This window comes from Chelonia mydas, chromosome 23 (assembly GCF_015237465.2).
Source record: "Chelonia mydas isolate rCheMyd1 chromosome 23, rCheMyd1.pri.v2, whole genome shotgun sequence".
Lineage (NCBI taxonomy): Eukaryota > Metazoa > Chordata > Testudines > Cheloniidae > Chelonia > Chelonia mydas.
Genome location: NC_051263.2, coordinates 9,197,749 through 9,216,636, shown reverse-complemented (window position 1 = coordinate 9,216,636; position 18,888 = coordinate 9,197,749). Strand labels below are relative to the sequence as shown.

Genomic DNA, 18,888 nt, shown 5'->3' with positions numbered 1-18,888 from the left:
CCCGTCGCTGGGGTGGGGCGTGCGCCTGGGCGGGCGTGAGGGGCCCGAGGGGCCCGAGCCGCCTGCGCCGCGGCTCAGCGGTAGCCGGTGTCTGTCTGGTGCCGGCAAACGGCCACCGCTCCCCAGGCGCCAGATCAAAAGCTTCGTTCAGGGGAGGTTTGAGTCGGGGGGTCGCGGCCTCCTGCCCCCTCGGGCGGAATATTGGGGCCTTATGAGCGGATGGACTGATCCTGAAAGGGGCGCAGGGCAGCCCTGAAGCGCAGCATCGCTACTGGGGAGCTGAGCTCCGGTCTCCAGTCAAGCCGGCCGGGCCCTGGTCTCTTAACCAGTGCTGTCTGCCGAGTCTTTGCCATCCGTCTTCGTTTAGTTCACGGGGGTTGGCTGCGGGCACTAGGGCAAGAGCTGAAATAGTCACTGACCTGGGAGGTAAGGTGTCCCCGCCTTTAGGCTTGGCACAGCTTTTTCTATGATGAACCAGGTTTTCAATAATCCTCATCATATCTGACTTGGCTCTGTGGGTGGACGCCCGGGGCTGGGTTGCTTTAAAGGAACTGTATTTTTGCCTGCTGGGTAACCAGTAAAGCATTGTGGAAGCTGTTTTTGTTGCTGGCAATAACCATCAGTTTTGGGGATTCTCTGTCCCATTCTTTGGAATTTGCAATTAAGCAATCGCAGGGTGACCCCCTTGGGACCCCAGTCACACCCTCTTTTATACTTCTTCAGCTTGCTGGAAAGATCTTTGCTGTGAAGTGGGGATCAGGCAGTCCCCATTGGTCAAGCAGTCTCCGTTGCATATGTGCCTTCTCTAAGGGGTCTCTGGGATAGTGGATTCTTTTTTTGCGGGGTGTTGATGAGCCATTAACGCTGTCTGGCTACTGATGGCTACTCCTTTGTTGTAACTGAAAGGCTGGTTGTGGGTGTTCCCAACTTCACAACCTATTTCAGTAACACACATATAGAAATACTTCATAACTTCACAAACCATGCTAGTTCATACAATCCAACAGGATATTAATGTTCAACAGATCAAGACTTTTAAAATGATACCTTACAAGGTTTACTTTGTAGAAAACATATCGTAATCATATCACCATGGTGAATATGGAGGTTCAAGGCTGCTACTTTGAGGTACAGACTGTCACACAAATCCAATTATCATTCATACTAAGATAAACACTTATTTTCTGCTGATCAATTATATTTGGGGATAGATTCTGTTAGGATATAGATATTCAGGCCTGTTGGTAAAGGCCTGTACTCGAAGAATTTAGGTGTATTCTTATCACTTGGCTAGTTATAGAGATATAAAAGAAAGAATCAAAATCACTGTCTGCTGGTGTAAGGGCCTTCTCTTACTGTGACAGTCTGAGGCCCTGTTCTTAGGCTAAGGCCTTTGGCTAAGCACCAGAGGCAGCCATAAGCTGGGAAGTGTATGGTCACATCCTCACATTCCAAACTAGTCACATTGAAATAAGGTGCTATTGGGCTGTTAGGAATACAATCCTGTCCTGATAGTGCCTATCGCCTCCAGAGAAAGGGAAGTGCCTAGAAAATGTAAAAGGAAACTTAGTTTGATAGCATCCTGTCTGGCAAGAACTCACTTATCAATAGCTGGGATGTGAAATCCTCACTTCTGTATTGTTTTGTCATTATAGTTCCCACTTTGGTGTTGTTTATCTGTATAATCTCTGTCTGGTTCTGTGATTGTTCCTGTCTGCTGTATAATTAATTTTGCTGGGTGTAAACTAATTAAGGTGGTGGGATATAATTGGTTACAATATGTTAGGATCGGTTAGTTAAATTTCAGGAAAATGATTGGTTAAGATATAGCAAAGCAGAACTCAAGTTTTACTATATAGTCTGCAGTCAATCAGGAAGTGTGGGTTGGGGGGGGAAATGGGAACAGGGAATGGGGGTAAAGAAACTGGAATCATGTTTTGCTAAAGGGGGAAATGGGAACAGGGAATGGGGGTAAAGAAACTGGAATCATGTTTTGCTAAAGGGGGAAATGGGAACAGGGAATGGGGGTAAGGAAATTGGAATCATGTTTTGCTAAAGGGGGAAATGGGAACAGGGACACAGGTGTAAGGCTCTGTGGTGTAAGAGCTGGGAAGGGGGACAAAATTGGAATCATTGCTTGCTGGAAGTTCACCCCAATAAACATCGAATTGTTTGCACCTTTGGACTTCAGGTATTGTTGCTCTCTGTTCATGCGAGAAGGACCAGGGAAGTAAGCGGGTGAAGGAATAAGCCCCCTAACAAATTCACAAACGAATTTCGGTGTGGCACTGCTCAGGAAGGGGATTCCTTCACTCTCTCATATTGAAGCTGTTCCAGTGTGGATAAACAATGGAAAACTCATGGGGCTAGAGGGAAAACAAGAATGACTGAGTAGTCTAGTGCTTGGTACACTCATCGGAGAGGTGGGAGACCTGGGATCCAGACACCCTGCTCCGATAACTTTTTAAATTATTTCTCCACAGTGGCACAGCTTCAATAAGAGTGACTGGGGGCTTTTCCCCAGATAAGGGTATCCTCAAGCCCAGTGGTTACAACACCCATGTGGAGGGTGGCAGATCCTAATTCTCCCCTCTCTCAGATGGAAAGGGGAGTTGAACTGGGGATCTCCCATGCCTTAGGTGAGTACCCTAACCACTGGGCTAAAAGTCACGAGAAAGGGCCTCTGCCCCCCTCCCTGTAGTTGTTTTGTGTTAGCTTGGCTATAGGGGCCTGATCCAGTAGGCAAGCTCTGAGTATGCTGACCAGATCAAGCCCCAGGCTAGTTAAGTGGAAGAACTCCTATTTTCCCGGTTCATGCATGGCTCTGGGACTTAGGCATCCAGATGCCTGGCGTGGAGCTGCAGTGCGCGGGCTCAGAAGCAGGAACATAGGTACCTAAGGAATTTTTATTTCAAAAATTCAGGCGCCAGGTGAGTTAAGGCAACTTCAGGGTTCACGAGCAGCTGAGCAGAGGTTTGATGACTCTCAGTGTGATCTGATTCTGGGATTTAGCCGCCTGAAGTGGCAATTAGGTGCCTATGTCCCTTTGTGAATCCGGCCCACATTGATTATCAGTCTCCTTTACTAAGATTGGCTATTGCTGCCAAATACTGAAGAATATTCTTCATTCCTAGTTATTGGTTACTATGGATTACTGTTTACTTACTACCAATTCTGATCAGTTATTATTAATACTGATATCTACAGCTAACTATTATTGCTATTCAGTTATAGATTCCTATGCTAATTGCTTTTTGATTATTTTTACTAACAATTATTTTGATAAGTAATTAAACGATTACTGATTTTTTGTTACTGATTGCTGATTATTTATATTGATCACTGCTATTATAACCTAGTAATGATCAATTATTGCTTATTCACTAATAAGCTGGATACTGATTAGTGATTATTATAACTGATTGTTAAGATGATTGCTCGCTGATTGCTGTGATGTAATACTGATTATTGTAATTGATTATTACTATTACTGATTATTGATTGTTGGATGATTGATTATTCCTGACTCTAATTGATAATAGTTACTATTATCAGTCGCTAAGTGCTGTGATGGGGCACATCACTGATTACTCTAGTTAATTATTGATTGCTGTCGATTGCTGGTTGCTTTGATGGTGGCTGATTCTTGATGACTAATTGGTTATTGATGGCTATTATCAATAGCTGCGACGGGGGGTTGATTACTGATGGCTCGAATTGATTACTGATTACTACGGATGGCTGATTGCTGTAATGTAGAGCAGATTATTGGTGACCTATAAAGGATCGCAAAAAGAAAAGGAGTACTTGTGGCACCTTAGAGACTAACCAATTTATCTGAGCATAAGCTTTTGTGAGCTACAGCTCACTTCATCGGATGCATAAAGTGAGCTGTAGCTCACGAAAGCTTATGCTCAAATAAATTGGTTAGTCTCTAAGGTGCCACAAGTCCTCCTTTTCTTTTTGCAAATACAGACTAACATGGCTGTTACTCTGAAACCTATAAAGGATCGGTTACTGACAGGGGTTGTTAGTGGCTGGTGATTGGTTACTGATTGCCGGGGATTGGCCGTTGGGGTTGTTAGTGGTTGGTGATGGGTTCCTGATTGTTGGGGACTGGCTGTTGGGGCTGTTACGGTTGGTTGTCGGTTACTGGTTGCTGGGGACTGTTTGTGGTTGGTTGTCGGTTACTGATTGCTGGGGACTGTTTGCGGTTGGTTGTTGGTTGCTGATTGTTGGGGACTGGCCATTGGGGCGGTTAGTGGTTGGTTGTTGGTTAGTGATTGCTGAGGACTGGCCGGTGGTGCTGTTACAGTTGGTTGTCAGTTGACTGTTTACATGGTTAACATTAACAAGCCATAAGTAAACACATACAATTAGTATTACCTCTAATTCTCTAACAATACAGGTTTGCACTTCAAAGCCTTAGTTCATTTAACATGGCTATGTTAACTATTTATAAGGAATAGCCCTAATTACCATTTATATACTTCTCTAACATGTCTCTAAAGGCTGAATTTGGGTCAGTTAGTTTGCTAGTTGTGTAACCCTTTCTGGTCCTGTGTCACAGAGTGGAAGTGACATCATCACTTGGCCTTTCTCCCTCCCAAATCAACACCTGGAAGAATGTCTGTCAGGTAAAGCCTTTGAACTGGGGAAGAGTGGTCCCAGGTTGGAAAGGGAATCCAGTCTGTGTATTGAGGAACTGTAACATGCTTGTACCATCTGTCAGGGTGAAAAAAGCTGTTCAATTCAACTCTTGCTTAGGCTAAAAGTTTAGGATTTAGAAACCATGCTTACTTTTTATGTTCTTAAGGTAACTATCTCTGACCTTTATGCCTAACCCTTATAATCACTTAAAACCTATCTTTCTGCAGTTAATAAACTTATTTTTATGTTTTATCCTTACCAGCGAGTTTGTCTAAAGTGCTTGGGGAATCTGCTCATATTGCAAAGGCTGGTGAATGTCCACTAGCCTTCGATGAAGTGGCAAACTAATTAATTACTGTGCATTGTTTAAGGGAAGGTCTTGAGCAATGTAAGATAGTACATTTCTAGGGTGCAAGGCTGTGGCTGGGGGGATTTGCTGGTGTCTTCCTGTGTATAGTTCATGAGAGGCTGTGAGAGCCTGCATGTAACTGTGGGTATGCCTTCACAGGCTAATGGTTGTGTGAGAATGAAGCCTGAAGGGGTTGCTTGTCACTAGCAGAGCAGTATGAGAGGAACCCTGATCCAAAAAGTAAAAGGGGACACCGTGGTCCCACAGTCCAGGTTGTACCCTGTGGGTGTCACAATAGCCTATGCAGGAAACTAGGCTATGGACCTGAAAGAATTGATTGCAGATGTCACATGCCCTTTCATTATGTGTGCTGATCTGAGTAGTCACAGCAGATTGTGGGGAAGTAAGGAAAAAGATAACAGTGGAAAATATTTACAGAAATTCCTTGAAGAGAATAACTTTGTGACATTAAATGATGGAGTACCTACCAGGTTCAATACGGCAGACAGAAGTTTCTCATGTCTGGAACTGGGAAGAACTTCTAGCACCATAGCAAGTGAATGCAGCAGGGAAATGTACAGAGAGGAAGGACTGGGTAGTGACCACTTCCTGACATTAACTATAGATCAAGGAAATACTGAAGGCAAGGATAATATCCCCACTAAATAGGCAATTTGGAAATTCTTTAGAAGCAAAAGTGAGGAATATGTGAATGAGCAATGCATCAGTGAAGGTATTGAGGAATTCTGTAGTAATGTTACTAAGGGAATCAGAAAGACGGCCAGCCATGGGTGGCGGGTATAATAGGCCAGGGCAGGCTCAGCCTTCCCTGGTGCTGCTGCGGCCGCCGAACCCCCTGTTGCTGGGTTTTGGGGGGGAAGTTTTTGATTTATTATGCCCTATGCAGGTTCCAGGGTGGCTGAGGAGGCGGTATGTGCTATTCAGCTTCAGCACATACCACCTCCTCAGCCACCCCAGAACCTGCATGAGGCTCATCAAAAGCTTCTTCTGGAGGAAAGTCTGGGAGATGCTTTTCTTCGGGGTCTGGGGAGGGAAGGCACAGCACGATGTGGCTGCAGCTGACCCTGGACTCCTCTGAGCAGGTTGGGGGGTGATGGGATCCTCTCCTGGGGTGCAGCCCGGGCCTGTGGGACTGCTGTGCCCCCTTAACCCTCTCCAGCCTGGGCTGTCTCTCACAATGTCTTGCTAGTGACCAGTAGCAAACCCCTCCAGGTGCTGTGATCACTCAGCGCAACCGCATGTGGAACCCCACACCCAGCTAGATTGCATGAATGCTCCCAGAGCCACTCATGAATCACACAGAGAAAGGCACCAGCCAAATCCCCCCAGCTCCTGGCACTGTACCTCAAGAATATACCATCTTGCACTGCTCAAGATGGGCAGTGCAAATTTATTAATTGGTTCACCACTTCAATAATGGAAAGTGGACATACACCAGCCTTTGTCAAACCTGAGCAGATTTACTCCACGCTTCATACAAACTCACTGGTAAAGATAAACAATTAAACAAATTTATTGACTATAAACTATGGATTTTAAGTGATATTAAGTGGTAGGCAAAAAGTCAGAGTTAGTTACCAAAGGAAATAAAATATAAGTACACAGTCTAAACTCTCAACCCTATTAGACTGGACAACATCTAGATTAAGCAGTTTTTCTCACCCCACTGGATACTGCAGTCCTTAATATACAGGTTTGGCCCAGATTTAAGGAACAATCTCCTCTGTTGGAGTCTTGTTTTCTTCTCAGTGTCTTAGGTGCTTGCAGCATAGGTGGGGCAGGAGAAGGGCCCAGAACATGGCTTCTGTGTCTGTTTTATGCTCTCAGTCCATGTGCTTGGAAAACAAAAGTCCAGGAATGTCTGGGGCATTGCTGAGTCCCCAGGCAAAGTTGAGCAATTCCCCTGGTGTGGCCTTATGCAGGTGAGTCATTGAATTGCAGTTCCCTTGCTGGACAGTGGCTGTTGATGGATGTTGTAACCCAGGCGTTGGTTACTTTCCTTTTTGCCTCCGGGGAGCTAATATCTGGCGGATTCCTGAACTTACAGCATGTTTTAGTGACAATCATACAACACAATTATCATAACTTCATATGTATTAATGATATACATATATGGATAAAGAAATGGCTTTCAGCAGGTCATAACCTTTCCCCTGATACCTTACAAGACATGCTTTATATGTAAGATCATGATTATATGAATATGGGGGTTCCAGGATGGTCCCCCAAGGTATAGAATGTCACAGAGGGGCTTGAGGCTTTGGCTGGCCCCAGGCTCCTCCAGAGCTGGGGGGACTCCTCCGGCCGAGAGGGGTGTCTCAGGGCTCCTCCAGGGGAGCGGTCTGGGGGTCCCGGTGTAGTGCGAGAAACTGCTAGCTCTAGGAATTTGCTACCTGTAGCAGTTACTCATATGTAAGGGATTGTAAAAAAATGCTATCAGATGTAGCAAATTCCTACAGGTAGCAGTTTCTCGCACTACGCTTGCTGCGGGGTGGGGAGGAGGTCTCGGGGCTCCAGCCATGGGAGGGGGGTGGAAGTGGCGGAGCCGGGGCTAGCCTCCCCGAAGGGGGGACTCTACCCATCGCCCATGCAGCCAGATGGCTCCAGCCTCCTTCTGAAAACCTCCAGTGAAGGAGCTTCCACAACCTTCCTAGGCGTCTGTTCCATTGTCCTACTGCTCTTACATTTATTTTGTGTGGTGAGCACTTTAAGGATGGTTTCTATGAATCCCGATATTCCTTCAGTAAGAGTGCCATAGCCAGCTATGATGGGTCTGCCTGGGTTCCCCTGTTTGTGTATTTTGGGAAGCATGTAGACCAGGAGTGGGCAAGAGTAACAAAGGAACGCTTGTCCAACTCAAGCTGCACGTTTTCAATGGATAAAGGGGCTAAGATGTTGCAAACGATTGCCTCAGATTTTGTGCGAGCAGATGAAAACTTAGGGCTTGGCTACACTTGCAAGTTAGAGTGCATTAAAGCAGCCCCAGGTGCCCTAACTCCCAACCCGTCCACACTGGCAAGGCACTTAGAGTGCCTGGACTCTGCAGCTGGAGCGCTCCTGGTAATCCACCTCCCCGAGAAGCATAACGCTGGTTGCGCCTCGGCTGAAATGCCCCGGCGTCCGTGTGGACGAGGTGTTGCATTACTGCGCTGCGATCGGCCCCCCGAAACACCCCGTAATCCCCTTAAGTCAAGTGACTACTTTAGTCAGTGTTTTGGAGTCGGCTGGAGGAATGCGGCTATCCCCTTTCAAAGCTCCGTTTCTGACAGCCGGCTGCTTATCTGCCCCGGGACAAAGCAACTGTTAGTGTGGAATGTTGCTTGCTGTGAGGGTGTGAGAGAGGCAGGGGGAAGGGGGTCTGAACTTACAAGACAGCACGCTGACACACTCTCAGCACCCCAAAAACCCATTCTCTCTCCCGCCACGTACACACTCCACCCCACCCTCCTCATTTTGAAAAGCATGTTGCAGACACTTGAACGCTGGGATAGCTACCACAATGCACTGCTCTTTGTAGCATTGCAAGAGCTGCTAATGTGGCCATGCCAGTGCACTTCCAGCTGAGCGTGTAAACACTCAGCAGCGTTTTCCCTGCTGTGGTCTCCGAAGGGTGGTTTAACTCCCAGCCTTCTACATCTGCAAGTGTCGTCATGCCCTTAGATTAGCATAGTTTCCTAATTAACTGTGATGTACAGTCACTAGAAAAAAGAAAAGGAGGACTTGTGGCACCTTAGAGACTGACAAATTTATTTGAGCATAAGCTTGAATGATGAAGCATCCGATGAAGTGAGCTGTAGCTCACGAAAGCTTATGCTCAAATAAATTGGTTAGTCTCTAAGGTGCCACAAGTCCTCCTTTTCTTTTTGCGGATACAGACTAACACGGCTGCTACTCTGAAACCAGCCACTAGAAAGGAAACTGTGTCCGTGCTGCACTGAGTGGTAAGCAAACACTCCCTCACTGGCAAAAACTTTTAGTTTCTGTGTCTTGCCTCAGAAAAAAATCCGGAAACACTTGGTGTTAAACACTTACTTTTACCAGCATAAGTGTATTTCTTGCTTTGAAGGTGCTGGGTAATGTCATTTTGACCACCATTAGCAATGGAGACATGTGCTCTTCATGTTTCACATACAACTTTGCTGTTGTCTAATGTTGAAGTGTCTCTGAAACCTGTCTTTTTTTTAAAAACTTGAACTGTTTTTGGAGGTCTTCATTACAATTGCACAGATGTTTCCTAGACATTTTTATAGCAAAAAATGACCACACACAAACTATTGATTCTTCTAAGGACACAGGTATGCACAAGTCCTTCCTCCCCCCCTCTCTCCCCCCAAAAAAGAATAAAAGCATCACCTGGCAACATCATGTGACTGGTGGCAGCATTGCCTTCACAGCTGGGCAATGGAGAGCATCAGCTGCTTGCTGGCGTGCCTGGCTCTGAAGACAGTGCCCCCCCAGCAGCAGCACAGAAGTAAGAGTAGCATGGTGGTATTGCCACCCTTACTTGTAACACAACCAGCCCTTGACAAAGGAGATCATATGTGTGAATGAACTGTGTGTGCTCCTTGTAGGGATGTTTTGGATACATGATGTCAGATGGGTGGCAGGTTTCTAGAAATTTTGGTGGTGCCCAGAACCTGTGTCTTCCCCCCCCAACTCCACCCCCCACCTGCCTAAGGCTCTGGCAGGGAGTTTGGGTGGGGGGAGGAGGTCTGGGGTGCAGGCCCTGGGCTGGGGATTAGGGTGCAGGAGGGCTGCAGGCCCTGGGCTGGAGTTTGGGTGCTGGGTGTAGGCTCCGGGCTGGGGCAGGGGGTGGGGGTGCAGGAGGGGATGAGGGGTGCAGGGTCTGGGACAGTGTTTGGGGGTGGAGGGGGTGCAGGCTCTAGGATGGCATTTGGGGGACGGAGGGGGTGTGTGGGAAGGGGGAGGGGTGCAGGCTCTGGGAGGGAATTTGGGGATAGGAGCGGGTTCAGGGGTGAGGGCTGTGGGGCCGAGGATGAGAGGTTTGGGGTATGGGAGAGGCTCAGGGCTGGGGCAGAGGATTAGGGTGTGGGGGGATGAGGGCTGGGGGTGTGGGAGGGGCTCAGGGCTGGGACAGAGGATTAGGGTGCGGGGGGATGAGGGCTCTGTCTGGGGCTGGCGTTGAGGGGTTTGGGACATTGGAGAGGCTCAAGGCTAGGGTGGAAGGGCAGGGTAAGGGCAGCCTGCCCTGCCATTAGTGAAAGCCGGCGGCACTAGGACCCTGCAGCAGCAGTTGATGCGGGGAGCCCGCAGAGCAGAGTCCGTGTGAGCTGCAGTCTCAGGGGCCAGGGCAGGTGCGCGGGGGCAGCAAGTGGGGGCTGGGGCACATTTGGGGGAGGTGCAGAAGGGCAGTTGGCAGGGCTGGGGGAGAGACCTGGCCCCAAATGTTGGTGGAGCCAGGCCCTGTATATTTCTGGAGCCCAGGCACCATGAGTGTATATAACTCGCGGCCCCTGATGTCAGTCTGCCTCTGGCTGGGACCCAGCTCCTGCTAGCCCCTGTTTTGCTGAACCAATTTCTTGCTATGGGCCAAGTTAATCTCCAAGTCGAAGGGTTTACACCAGAGATCTCCATGGCCTGGTAAATCCGCTACTGAAGCACCAGGGTAGAATTGATTTGCAAGTGTTCCTTCACAGGGCTCTCTCAGAACACTGGCCCAGCCCAGCAGCTGAACACAGCACTCTGCCTATACGGCAGGCAGCCTGTTTGGCTCAGGGGGACTCTTAGCTGCCACAAAATGTGCAATTAAAAGCCCTTCCTATTTCACACTGTCTCAACACTCAGGCTCCCAAGCGAGGCAAACACTGGAGCTGGGAAGAGACCATCTCGCTGCTTTCAGCCTGTGGCTACAACTCAGCCAACCAGTAAAAATCAGCCTTTACGAATTAGAGCACTGCCACCAACCCCATCGGATGACCCGCATGCGACACCCTTCAACCCTGCGGATGCTGACAATCCATGTAGCCATGATCTGTGCCCATCAGTTCCTACTTTCTTGGGGCTGACCTTGCACTGAGCTGATAAGAAAATTAATTTAGTGCTTCTGTACAGACTCCCGTTAAGTTGCTCAAAGCATTCTGTAGTGAGCCTCACAGTAAGGAAGGCTCAGACTCTGAGGCAGCGCAGAAGTAAGGGTGGCAATACCATGTCACCCTTACTTCTCTGCTCTGCCCTGCAGCCAGCAAGTGGGGATGCTTCCCTGGGGGCCAAGTCTGAAATTAGCACCGCCTGACAGCAGCAAATTTCTCTGCTGCTGCTGGCGGGCATCGCTGCCTTCAGAGCTGATCCCCCTGGCAGCAGCCACAGCTCTCTACTCTGTCACCCTACTCTTCGGGCGTCCTACTCAAAGACCAGTCACGACTGCAGTCACTGAGCTCAGGGAAGAGTGCACCATTTTAATGTGTGCAGCACACTCATTTTACCAGAACACCAGGCTCCTTGGGAAGGGATTATACATTGCTGAGGTTCAATCCTTTTAAGAAAACTCCTCACTATCCTGTAATGCAAGCAGTGAAGAGCTGTCCTAGGTTGACCTAGCCATAATAACTGCCTGTAGTGTCCACCGGAGAGCGGGGACTGCTGCCCGGGGGGCAGCGCTGCCTTCACAAATCAGGGCAAATGTCCAGTTTTAGTGAAAAAGTAGGGACGGCCAGAACAGAGCTGAAAAAGGGGACTGTCCCTGCCAAAACAGGACATACGGTCATCCTACTACAGAGGGGGTGAGAGTGGGGCATTTTGAGGAGTGGGGAGCCATTGACACCTTGTGGAAGCTTTTGGGAATTACAAGAAATCAGAAAGGTTTCAGCTGTCAATATGCTACTCACACAAAGAGAAGGGGGAATAATGTGGTTGTTCCCGAACATCATCCCCTGTGAAATGTGCAGTGGGGCTCGTGTCTGGATGCAACTGCCGTCTCCAGGTCTAGCTGTGTAGTATTACTTCAGGGTGTTTATACAGCACAAGGAGGGGACGGGGAAGGACTGAGGGGCTAGGACAGAGCGGGGAGTGAATTTGGGAAGGTTAGAGGGAAGCTCTCTGTATCTGTAACCTAACCCATTCCTTTCCATTAAGCAAGGCACCATCCTGCAGCTGCACTCAGTTCTGCACCTTATCTACACACTAGAAACTGTAGTAATCATCATTTACTGGGGGCCCAGGCTGGCTGCTGCACAGACAGACATGGTCTGGTGCCCTGAGCTCAGGGTGTATTTGGCACAGACAGACAGACAGATGGGGCCTGGTGCCCCGAGTTCAGGGGGCATTGGGTACAGACAGACAAGAACACCAGGCTTTACCAGGGTCTGGCGCATCGGGCACAGGCAGACACCCGTAGTCAGTCTCTCCCCATAGCTCATTTAAATGTTGGGATGGTCATTGCGTGGGGACGGAACCGGCTGTCCTGTGCACCTGACAATGGTTCTGCATGGCGCACCACATGCTGTCTGCATGACTGGGCACAGGCTACTCAGGGATGGGCATGGGAGCTGCTGGGAGCTACACCAGGGAAAGCTGGGGGTGGGGTGGAGCAGGGAACCTTCCAGGTGAGCTGCGGGGGACAATGGAGCCAGGGGCTCCACAGGGGGAGCGGAGACTCCCAGCCCCAGCCCCCAGAGGAGCCCCATCAGCGTCCCCACAACCCAGGCAGCTGGCAGCCCCGGGGCTGCTCTGTGCAGGATCCCACTGGCCCGTCTCTCACTGCAGGCTGAGCCCAGCCCAGCCTGGCTGGCATGCGGCTCTCACAGCACCACGTCTTCCCTCACCAGCCAGGTCATCTCGTTGTCGGTCTCCTCGGGGGTTTCTGGATTTGCCACTTCCTGGGTCTGGGGTGGGGTACCTGGAGCCTCCAGCTCCTCCAGATGCACATGGCCTGCAAGCAAGAGGACAGGATGAAGCACCCAGGCCAATGACCTTTGCCCCTGGCACCACCTCGCCCAGGTGCCAGGGGGCCTTTTAAATAGAACCTCACCGTAGGGTTGCCAACTTTTGAATCGCACAAAGCCGAACACCCCTGCCCCTCCCCTTCTCCAAGGCCCCGCCCCCACTCGCTTCATGCCCCCTCCCTCCATTGCTCACTCTCCCCCACCCTCACGCACTTTCACTTGGCTGGAGCAGGGGGTTGGGGTGCAGAAGAGGGTGTGGGCTCCAGCTGGGACTGTGGGCTCTGGGGCGGAGATGGGGATGAGGGGTTTGGAGAGCAGGAGGGGGCTGGGGCAGGAGGTTGGGATGTATGGGGCAGGGGGTACGGGCTCCAGGAGGGAGTTTGAGTGAGGGGACTCCAGGCTGGAGCAGGGGGTGGGGGTCTAGGAGGGGGTTAGAGGTGCGAGGTCCTGGCGCCGCTTACCGCAGCTCCCGGGAAGCAGCCACCAGGTCCTTGTGGCCCCTAGGTGCATGAGCGACCAGGGAGGGTCTATGCACTGTTTTCATGTCTGCAGGCACTGCCCTCACAGCTCCCATTGGTTGCAGTTCCCGTCCAATGGGACCTGTGGAGCAAGCACTCGGGGCGGAGGCAGCGCGCAGAGCCTGCCATAGCCCCAGGCCCCCGCTAAGCCACTGACCGGAGCTGCCAGGGTCATTTTTTGAACAGGCGTTCTGGTTGAAAACTGGATGCCTGGCAACCCAACCCCACTGCCAGGGCAGGGCTGTAGGGATGGGGCACCCGCAGGCCGGGACCGTGGGCCTGTGCGTGGCAGTCAGAGCAGGGTCCCAGTAGCTGTGAGAGCAGCAGGGCCCCATGCAGGGAGGCAGCACAGGGCATGGACAGGGCATTGGGTTCCAGCTGGCGCTGTACTCCTGGGTTAGGATGGCAACCCTCATCCTAGCCCCACTTCCTTGCAGCGCTGTGCTCGGGGTTCAGGCCTCTTACCCAGGGGGTTCCTAGCAGCTCTGCCCCGACGCCTCCTCCAGCAGAGCAGGGCCCCGCAGATCAGCACCACGACAGCACCCAGGCTGAGGAGCACGGACCAGAGCAGCCCAGAGCCTGGGGAGAGAGCCAGGCAGTGAGCTGTGCCCCCCTCCACGGACCTGCCACAACCATGGGGCTGATCCCTGACTCTGCCCCACAGCCCCTGAGACTGACTCTCTCCCCGCCCACAGCCCCCTGCTAAGGCTGACTCCATCCCCTCGCCTATAACCCCCCATGGCCCGACTGTCCCTACCCCACAGCCACCCCCCCCTCCCCGGCTGACTCCCTCCCCTGCCCCACAGTCCCTATGGAGCTGATTCTGTTCTGCTCTCCACAGCCCCCATCCTGAGGCCACCTCCCTGCCCCATCCCACAGCCTGACCTGGGATTGAGTTTCTTGCCCTCAGAACCTTGGCTGCCAAGCCCACGCCCTCTGCCACAGGCCCTGAGGAGGAGGGCGAAGTGTGGGGCAGTGCAGGGCCCTGCGCGGGGGATGGCTAAGGGGTTGTCAACTGTCAATCACACAAACCCAAACACCCTTGCCCCGCCCCTTCCCCAAGGCCTCACCCCTTCTCACTCCGTTCCCCCCTCCCTCCATTGCTCGCTCTCCCCCACCCTCACTCACTTTCACCAGGCTGAGGCAGGTGGTTGGGTGCGGGAGGGGGTATGGGCTCTGGGAGGGAGTTTGGGTGCAGGAGGGGGCTCAGGGCTGGGCTGCCCCCAGGGAACACTCCCAGCCCAAGGAGTCTGGGGGGGGGGGGGGGATGTGTTAGAGAGAGGGTTGGGGGCACTAGCTCCCAGAGGCCCTGCCCCCCAGACTCCTCCCCAGACTCCTCCCCAGGCCCCACAGGCTCTCTGCCCCCCAGATCTGTGCTCTGGGTTTGCCTGCAGGGGTTGCAGCCTCCAGCACCGGAGCCAGGGCTGGCAGGAGAGGGAGCCCCGTGGCAGAGGAGGCTGCTCAGAGACCCAGGAGTGGTGCCCCAGGCTGAGCAGGGCTGTTGGAACCGCTGGGACATCCTCGGTGTGGTGAGCAGGAGCCCTGGCGCTGCCCCCCTGGAGCCCGGCCACCCCCCGGCATGGCCAGGGTGTCACTCCCGCCCACCCCATGTCTGCAGGAACATGGGCATGGCTACGGTGCACAGCGCCGGTCACTCACCGGCCTGCCCAGCACACACCACGCTGGCCTCGGAGCCACGGCCACACAGCCCGGGACCCAGCCAGCTCAGCTGGCACTCAGTGATGAGAGACTCCTGGCCCAAGCAGCTCACGCCCTTCAGCCAGACGTCGCCGGCCCCGTGACCGAACTGAGCAACACCTGGGGCCGACAGCGCCGTGCCGCAGCCCAGCTGCTTGCACACCACCCCCGCCTCCGGCAGGCCCCAGCCGGCGTCACACACGGCACCCCAGGTGTCGTTAATCAGCACCTCCACTCGCCCGGAGCAGGAGCTTGGGCCACTTGTCAGCCGCAGCCTCAGCTGGCCCTGATCTGAAACACAAAGCACGAGAGGCTGTTCCCTGCTGCCAGACGCCTGAATACCCGACACCGCACGCGGATGGGGTGTGTGTGTCTGCACAGAGCAGAGAGGAGCATTTCTATTTCATCCAACCTTTGTACATGTGTGCGCGCATTCACTCACACACACACCCCCCATACACATGCTGCTACACAAGCAGACACATACAGAGTCCCATGTGCAACTGCCATACATTCTTATGCACACACACATTGCCTCAAATACACACATACTGCCATTAGGGTTGCCAACTGTCTAATCGCACAAACCCAAACACTCTTGCCCTGCCCCCTTCTCCGAGGTTCTGCCCCCACCCACTTTCATCTGGTTGGGACAGGCAGTTAGGGTGCAGGAGGGGGTGTGGGGTGCAGGCTTCGGGAGGCAGTTTGGGTGCGGGAGAGGGCTTAGGGCTGGGCAGGCGGTTGGGGTGCAGAAGGGGGATGGGAGCTACAGCCAATGGGAGCTGCGGAGTCAGCACTCAGGATCAGGCAGCGCATAGAGACTGCCTGGCCACCCTTGTGCCTAGGAGTCAGAGGGACGTGGTGCTTGCTTCCGGGAGCCATGTGGAGCCAGGGCAGGTAGGGAGCCTGCCTTAGCCCTGTTGCGCTGCTGGACTTTAGCTCCTAAAATCTCCTGGATTGGTTTCAGTAGCCTCTGAGAGATCAAGGCCAATTCCGGGAGACTCCCGGGCAGTCTGGGAGGGTTGGCAACCCTAACTGCCACACATGTATGCAAGTATTCATAGACTGTCCTGTGCACACCCCTTCACACACACACACACACACACACAGATGCTGCCACAAACAGGTACAGAGACAATCACACACAAACCCCAAAACACACACACACCCCACCACACCTAGGCTGACTCTCAGGGGTTAGCACCCTCTTCAGAGCCCCCACCCCACTTTCAGCAGCACAGGCTCCTAACACCCTGTTTGTTACCTGAGCACACAACACCGGCATCTTCTCCGGGGTTACAGCCATGCTCTCCCCAAGGCTTAGCCTTGCATTCGGTGAGGGCAGCTTCTGCCCCTGTGCACTGAACCTCATCCAGCCACACATGGTCAGATCCTTGTCCAGAGTGAGCCCCATGTGGTGCTGATAATGCCGTCCCACAGCCCAGCTGCCTGCACACAACTTCAGCCTCGGACAAGCCCCAGCCATCATCACACACAGTTCCCCACTGCTGGTTATGAAGCACCTCCACTCTCCCAGCGCAGCGACTCGGGCCGTTCACCAGTCGGAGCGAAGCCACTTCTGAAACGCCTGAGCCTGCAAACACCCAAGGGAATAAAGACTTAGGGAGGTTCCTGTACATCTGATCTGTAGTGACACAGGGAACGTAGCGCCTTGAGACACAGGACTGGCTGGAGAGGCAGACTCTGGAAATTGAGAGCAAGGAAAATGCCAGCTGCTTTTTGTTTTTACTGTGTTCAGGGAAACAGGACTTTGTAAATAAACCAGACTGCACAAAAGAAACACTTGACTTGTGTAATCAATTTCTCCTCTACCCAGAAACACCCGTCAAGGCCCCACTATGGATAATGCAACAAATGGGCAACACTCCTCATTTAGGAAGAGCAGAGGGGGCACGTGGCAGTGGGGGGGGGTGGCACCCTGACTTGCTTTACAGTTAGTGAGCACTCAACAGTGCTGGACATGGAAAGCATAGGGAACACTGTTCCCATTGAGACATGGCAAGAGGGGGTACCACTGGGATCTGCAACGCCCCCCAAATCAAAGACTAGGGTGAACAGCACTTTGAACGCCTGCTGCAATGTGTTGCTCTGGGGAATCAGTGTATGGGAGCCTGCAGGGATCTTGTGCTGCCACGAGAAAAACATCCCTGGAGTTTAAGAATGATCAGTGATAATTTTCTAACACAACAAGTATGGCCCCTGACTCGGGCTGGCCCTACAGGAGACTGATGGATAAAGGAGAATTTATCACAGAATTACAAATGGGAAGGTGCAGAGGTGCAAGTGATCCAGACCTGATTACACTGGCTATGTGCAAACACAAAACTGCCCTGACAGTGATGATGGGGGGTACTAGATGTTTGCTGCCCTCTGCTGGACACCCCACCACTTTGGCACACCCTGCCCTGACAGGCTGCCCTGCTGGAAGGGAAGAGCAGTGAGTTCAGATCGCCAGGGGATGCCTTGAGAGGTCTCCCACGATCAGCTGCAGGCAGAATCAGCGAGAGTTGGTCCCTCAGCACCTAGAAGCATGGGGAGCAGAGAGAGATCAGGGCCCAGCAGCGCAGATGAAAAGGGCTGGCTCCTTCTAGCGGCCCGTTCTGGTGAAGCTGGGACAGGGAGGGCTGGTGGGCCAGTTTCCCAAAGCTGAAAACAATTATGAGCAAAATTGATTGAGAAGAAAGGTTTAAACCCAAACTGTGAATGATAATTGGAAAATGTTTAGGATGCCCTAGTGATTGCTCTGAATGATCCCAGCTAACACTGCAACCCCCCCCAGCTCCAGCTGTCAACTCCACAATCACAGAAGATGGATTAGTTGGTTAAAAAAATATCCTGGTTAAGAAGGGAAGTAATGCAGCAACAAATAATAATAATGATGATGAATAATTAAAAACAATATCTAACAAACAGAAAATGAGGGAAGCTGAAAGCGAAGGCTATAAATTAGCAGTAAGGAGATGCAGACAGTTGATAAGGGAACCTAAAGTATCAGTGTATATAATCTATGGCCAGTGCACTTCAGTACAGTTATGCTGGGGCTGGTGGGGATTGCAGGGTTAGTTGGGATCATTCAGAGCGATCACTAGGGGCACAGAGCAAATAGGTAAGAGTCTCTGTGTGTAAACAGGAACTGAAGGCAGCCCTGGGTATCTGTCATCTCTACAGGGTGTGAGGGGTGGGATTGAAGAAAAGCCCAAGAGATCACAGTGCTCCCCCTCAGAAAGGGGAAAGGAAAACACACCAGCTGGCTCTCCAGCAAGGCCAGAGCAGCCCAAAGCTGCAGAGCTAACAGCCGAGCAGATGGAGAAGAGGCCTAAATGCACAGAGGGCCCAGAGAGATGGGCTGTGGTGAGTCCAGGCTGCAGCAGGGAATGAGGGTGGGTGAGTAAGGGATGCAGAAGCTAAGATGAGGGTTGCCAACATTGTATTTAAAAATACAGGCCAGACCTCAGATGTCCCCAGTCTTGACTTGAACCCCTGGTGGCAAGTCCCTTCCTCCCACCCCCGACTTCCTAGGGCTTGTCTCTCTCCAGCTCCAGCTGCTGCAGAGATCCCAGGGCCTCAGGTGCTGGGTCAGCAGCTGCTGCGACTCCTCTTCAGGTTCTGCGTGGGTGCCAGGTGCCGAGTTGGAGGCTGCAACTGGAGGCTGCAGTTGCTGGTCTTTGCCTGCTGCAGGGCTGTGAACCCTACGGGGGATGTTGGCAAGACTCTGCGAGCGGGGAGGCTA

General features: G+C 52.0%; 1 protein-coding gene and 1 long non-coding RNA gene across 3 annotated transcripts in view; one reads left to right on the top strand and one right to left on the bottom strand.

Moving 5' to 3' along the window:
* Positions 1 to 11: 11 nt before the first annotated feature.
* Positions 12 to 18,888, top strand: part of LOC119564357 — an 88,211-nt gene continuing 69,334 nt past the window's right edge. For both annotated transcript variants that reach the window (XR_006287267.1, XR_006287266.1), the window contains exon 1: positions 12 to 426. This is a non-coding gene — a long non-coding RNA (uncharacterized LOC119564357). The remainder of the gene's footprint in view (positions 427 to 18,888) is intronic.
* The window catches only part of LOC102946828 (deleted in malignant brain tumors 1 protein), a 62,855-nt gene continuing 54,545 nt past the window's right edge, over positions 10,579 to 18,888 (bottom strand). The window contains exons 12-15 of the mRNA XM_043534839.1: positions 16,402 to 16,731; positions 15,099 to 15,428; positions 13,905 to 14,018; positions 10,579 to 12,908 (exon numbers count right to left, since the gene is read on the bottom strand). Coding sequence (XP_043390774.1) covers positions 12,778 to 12,908; positions 13,905 to 14,018; positions 15,099 to 15,428; positions 16,402 to 16,731 — 905 coding nt within the window. The 3' untranslated portion in view covers positions 10,579 to 12,777. The remainder of the gene's footprint in view (positions 12,909 to 13,904; positions 14,019 to 15,098; positions 15,429 to 16,401; positions 16,732 to 18,888) is intronic.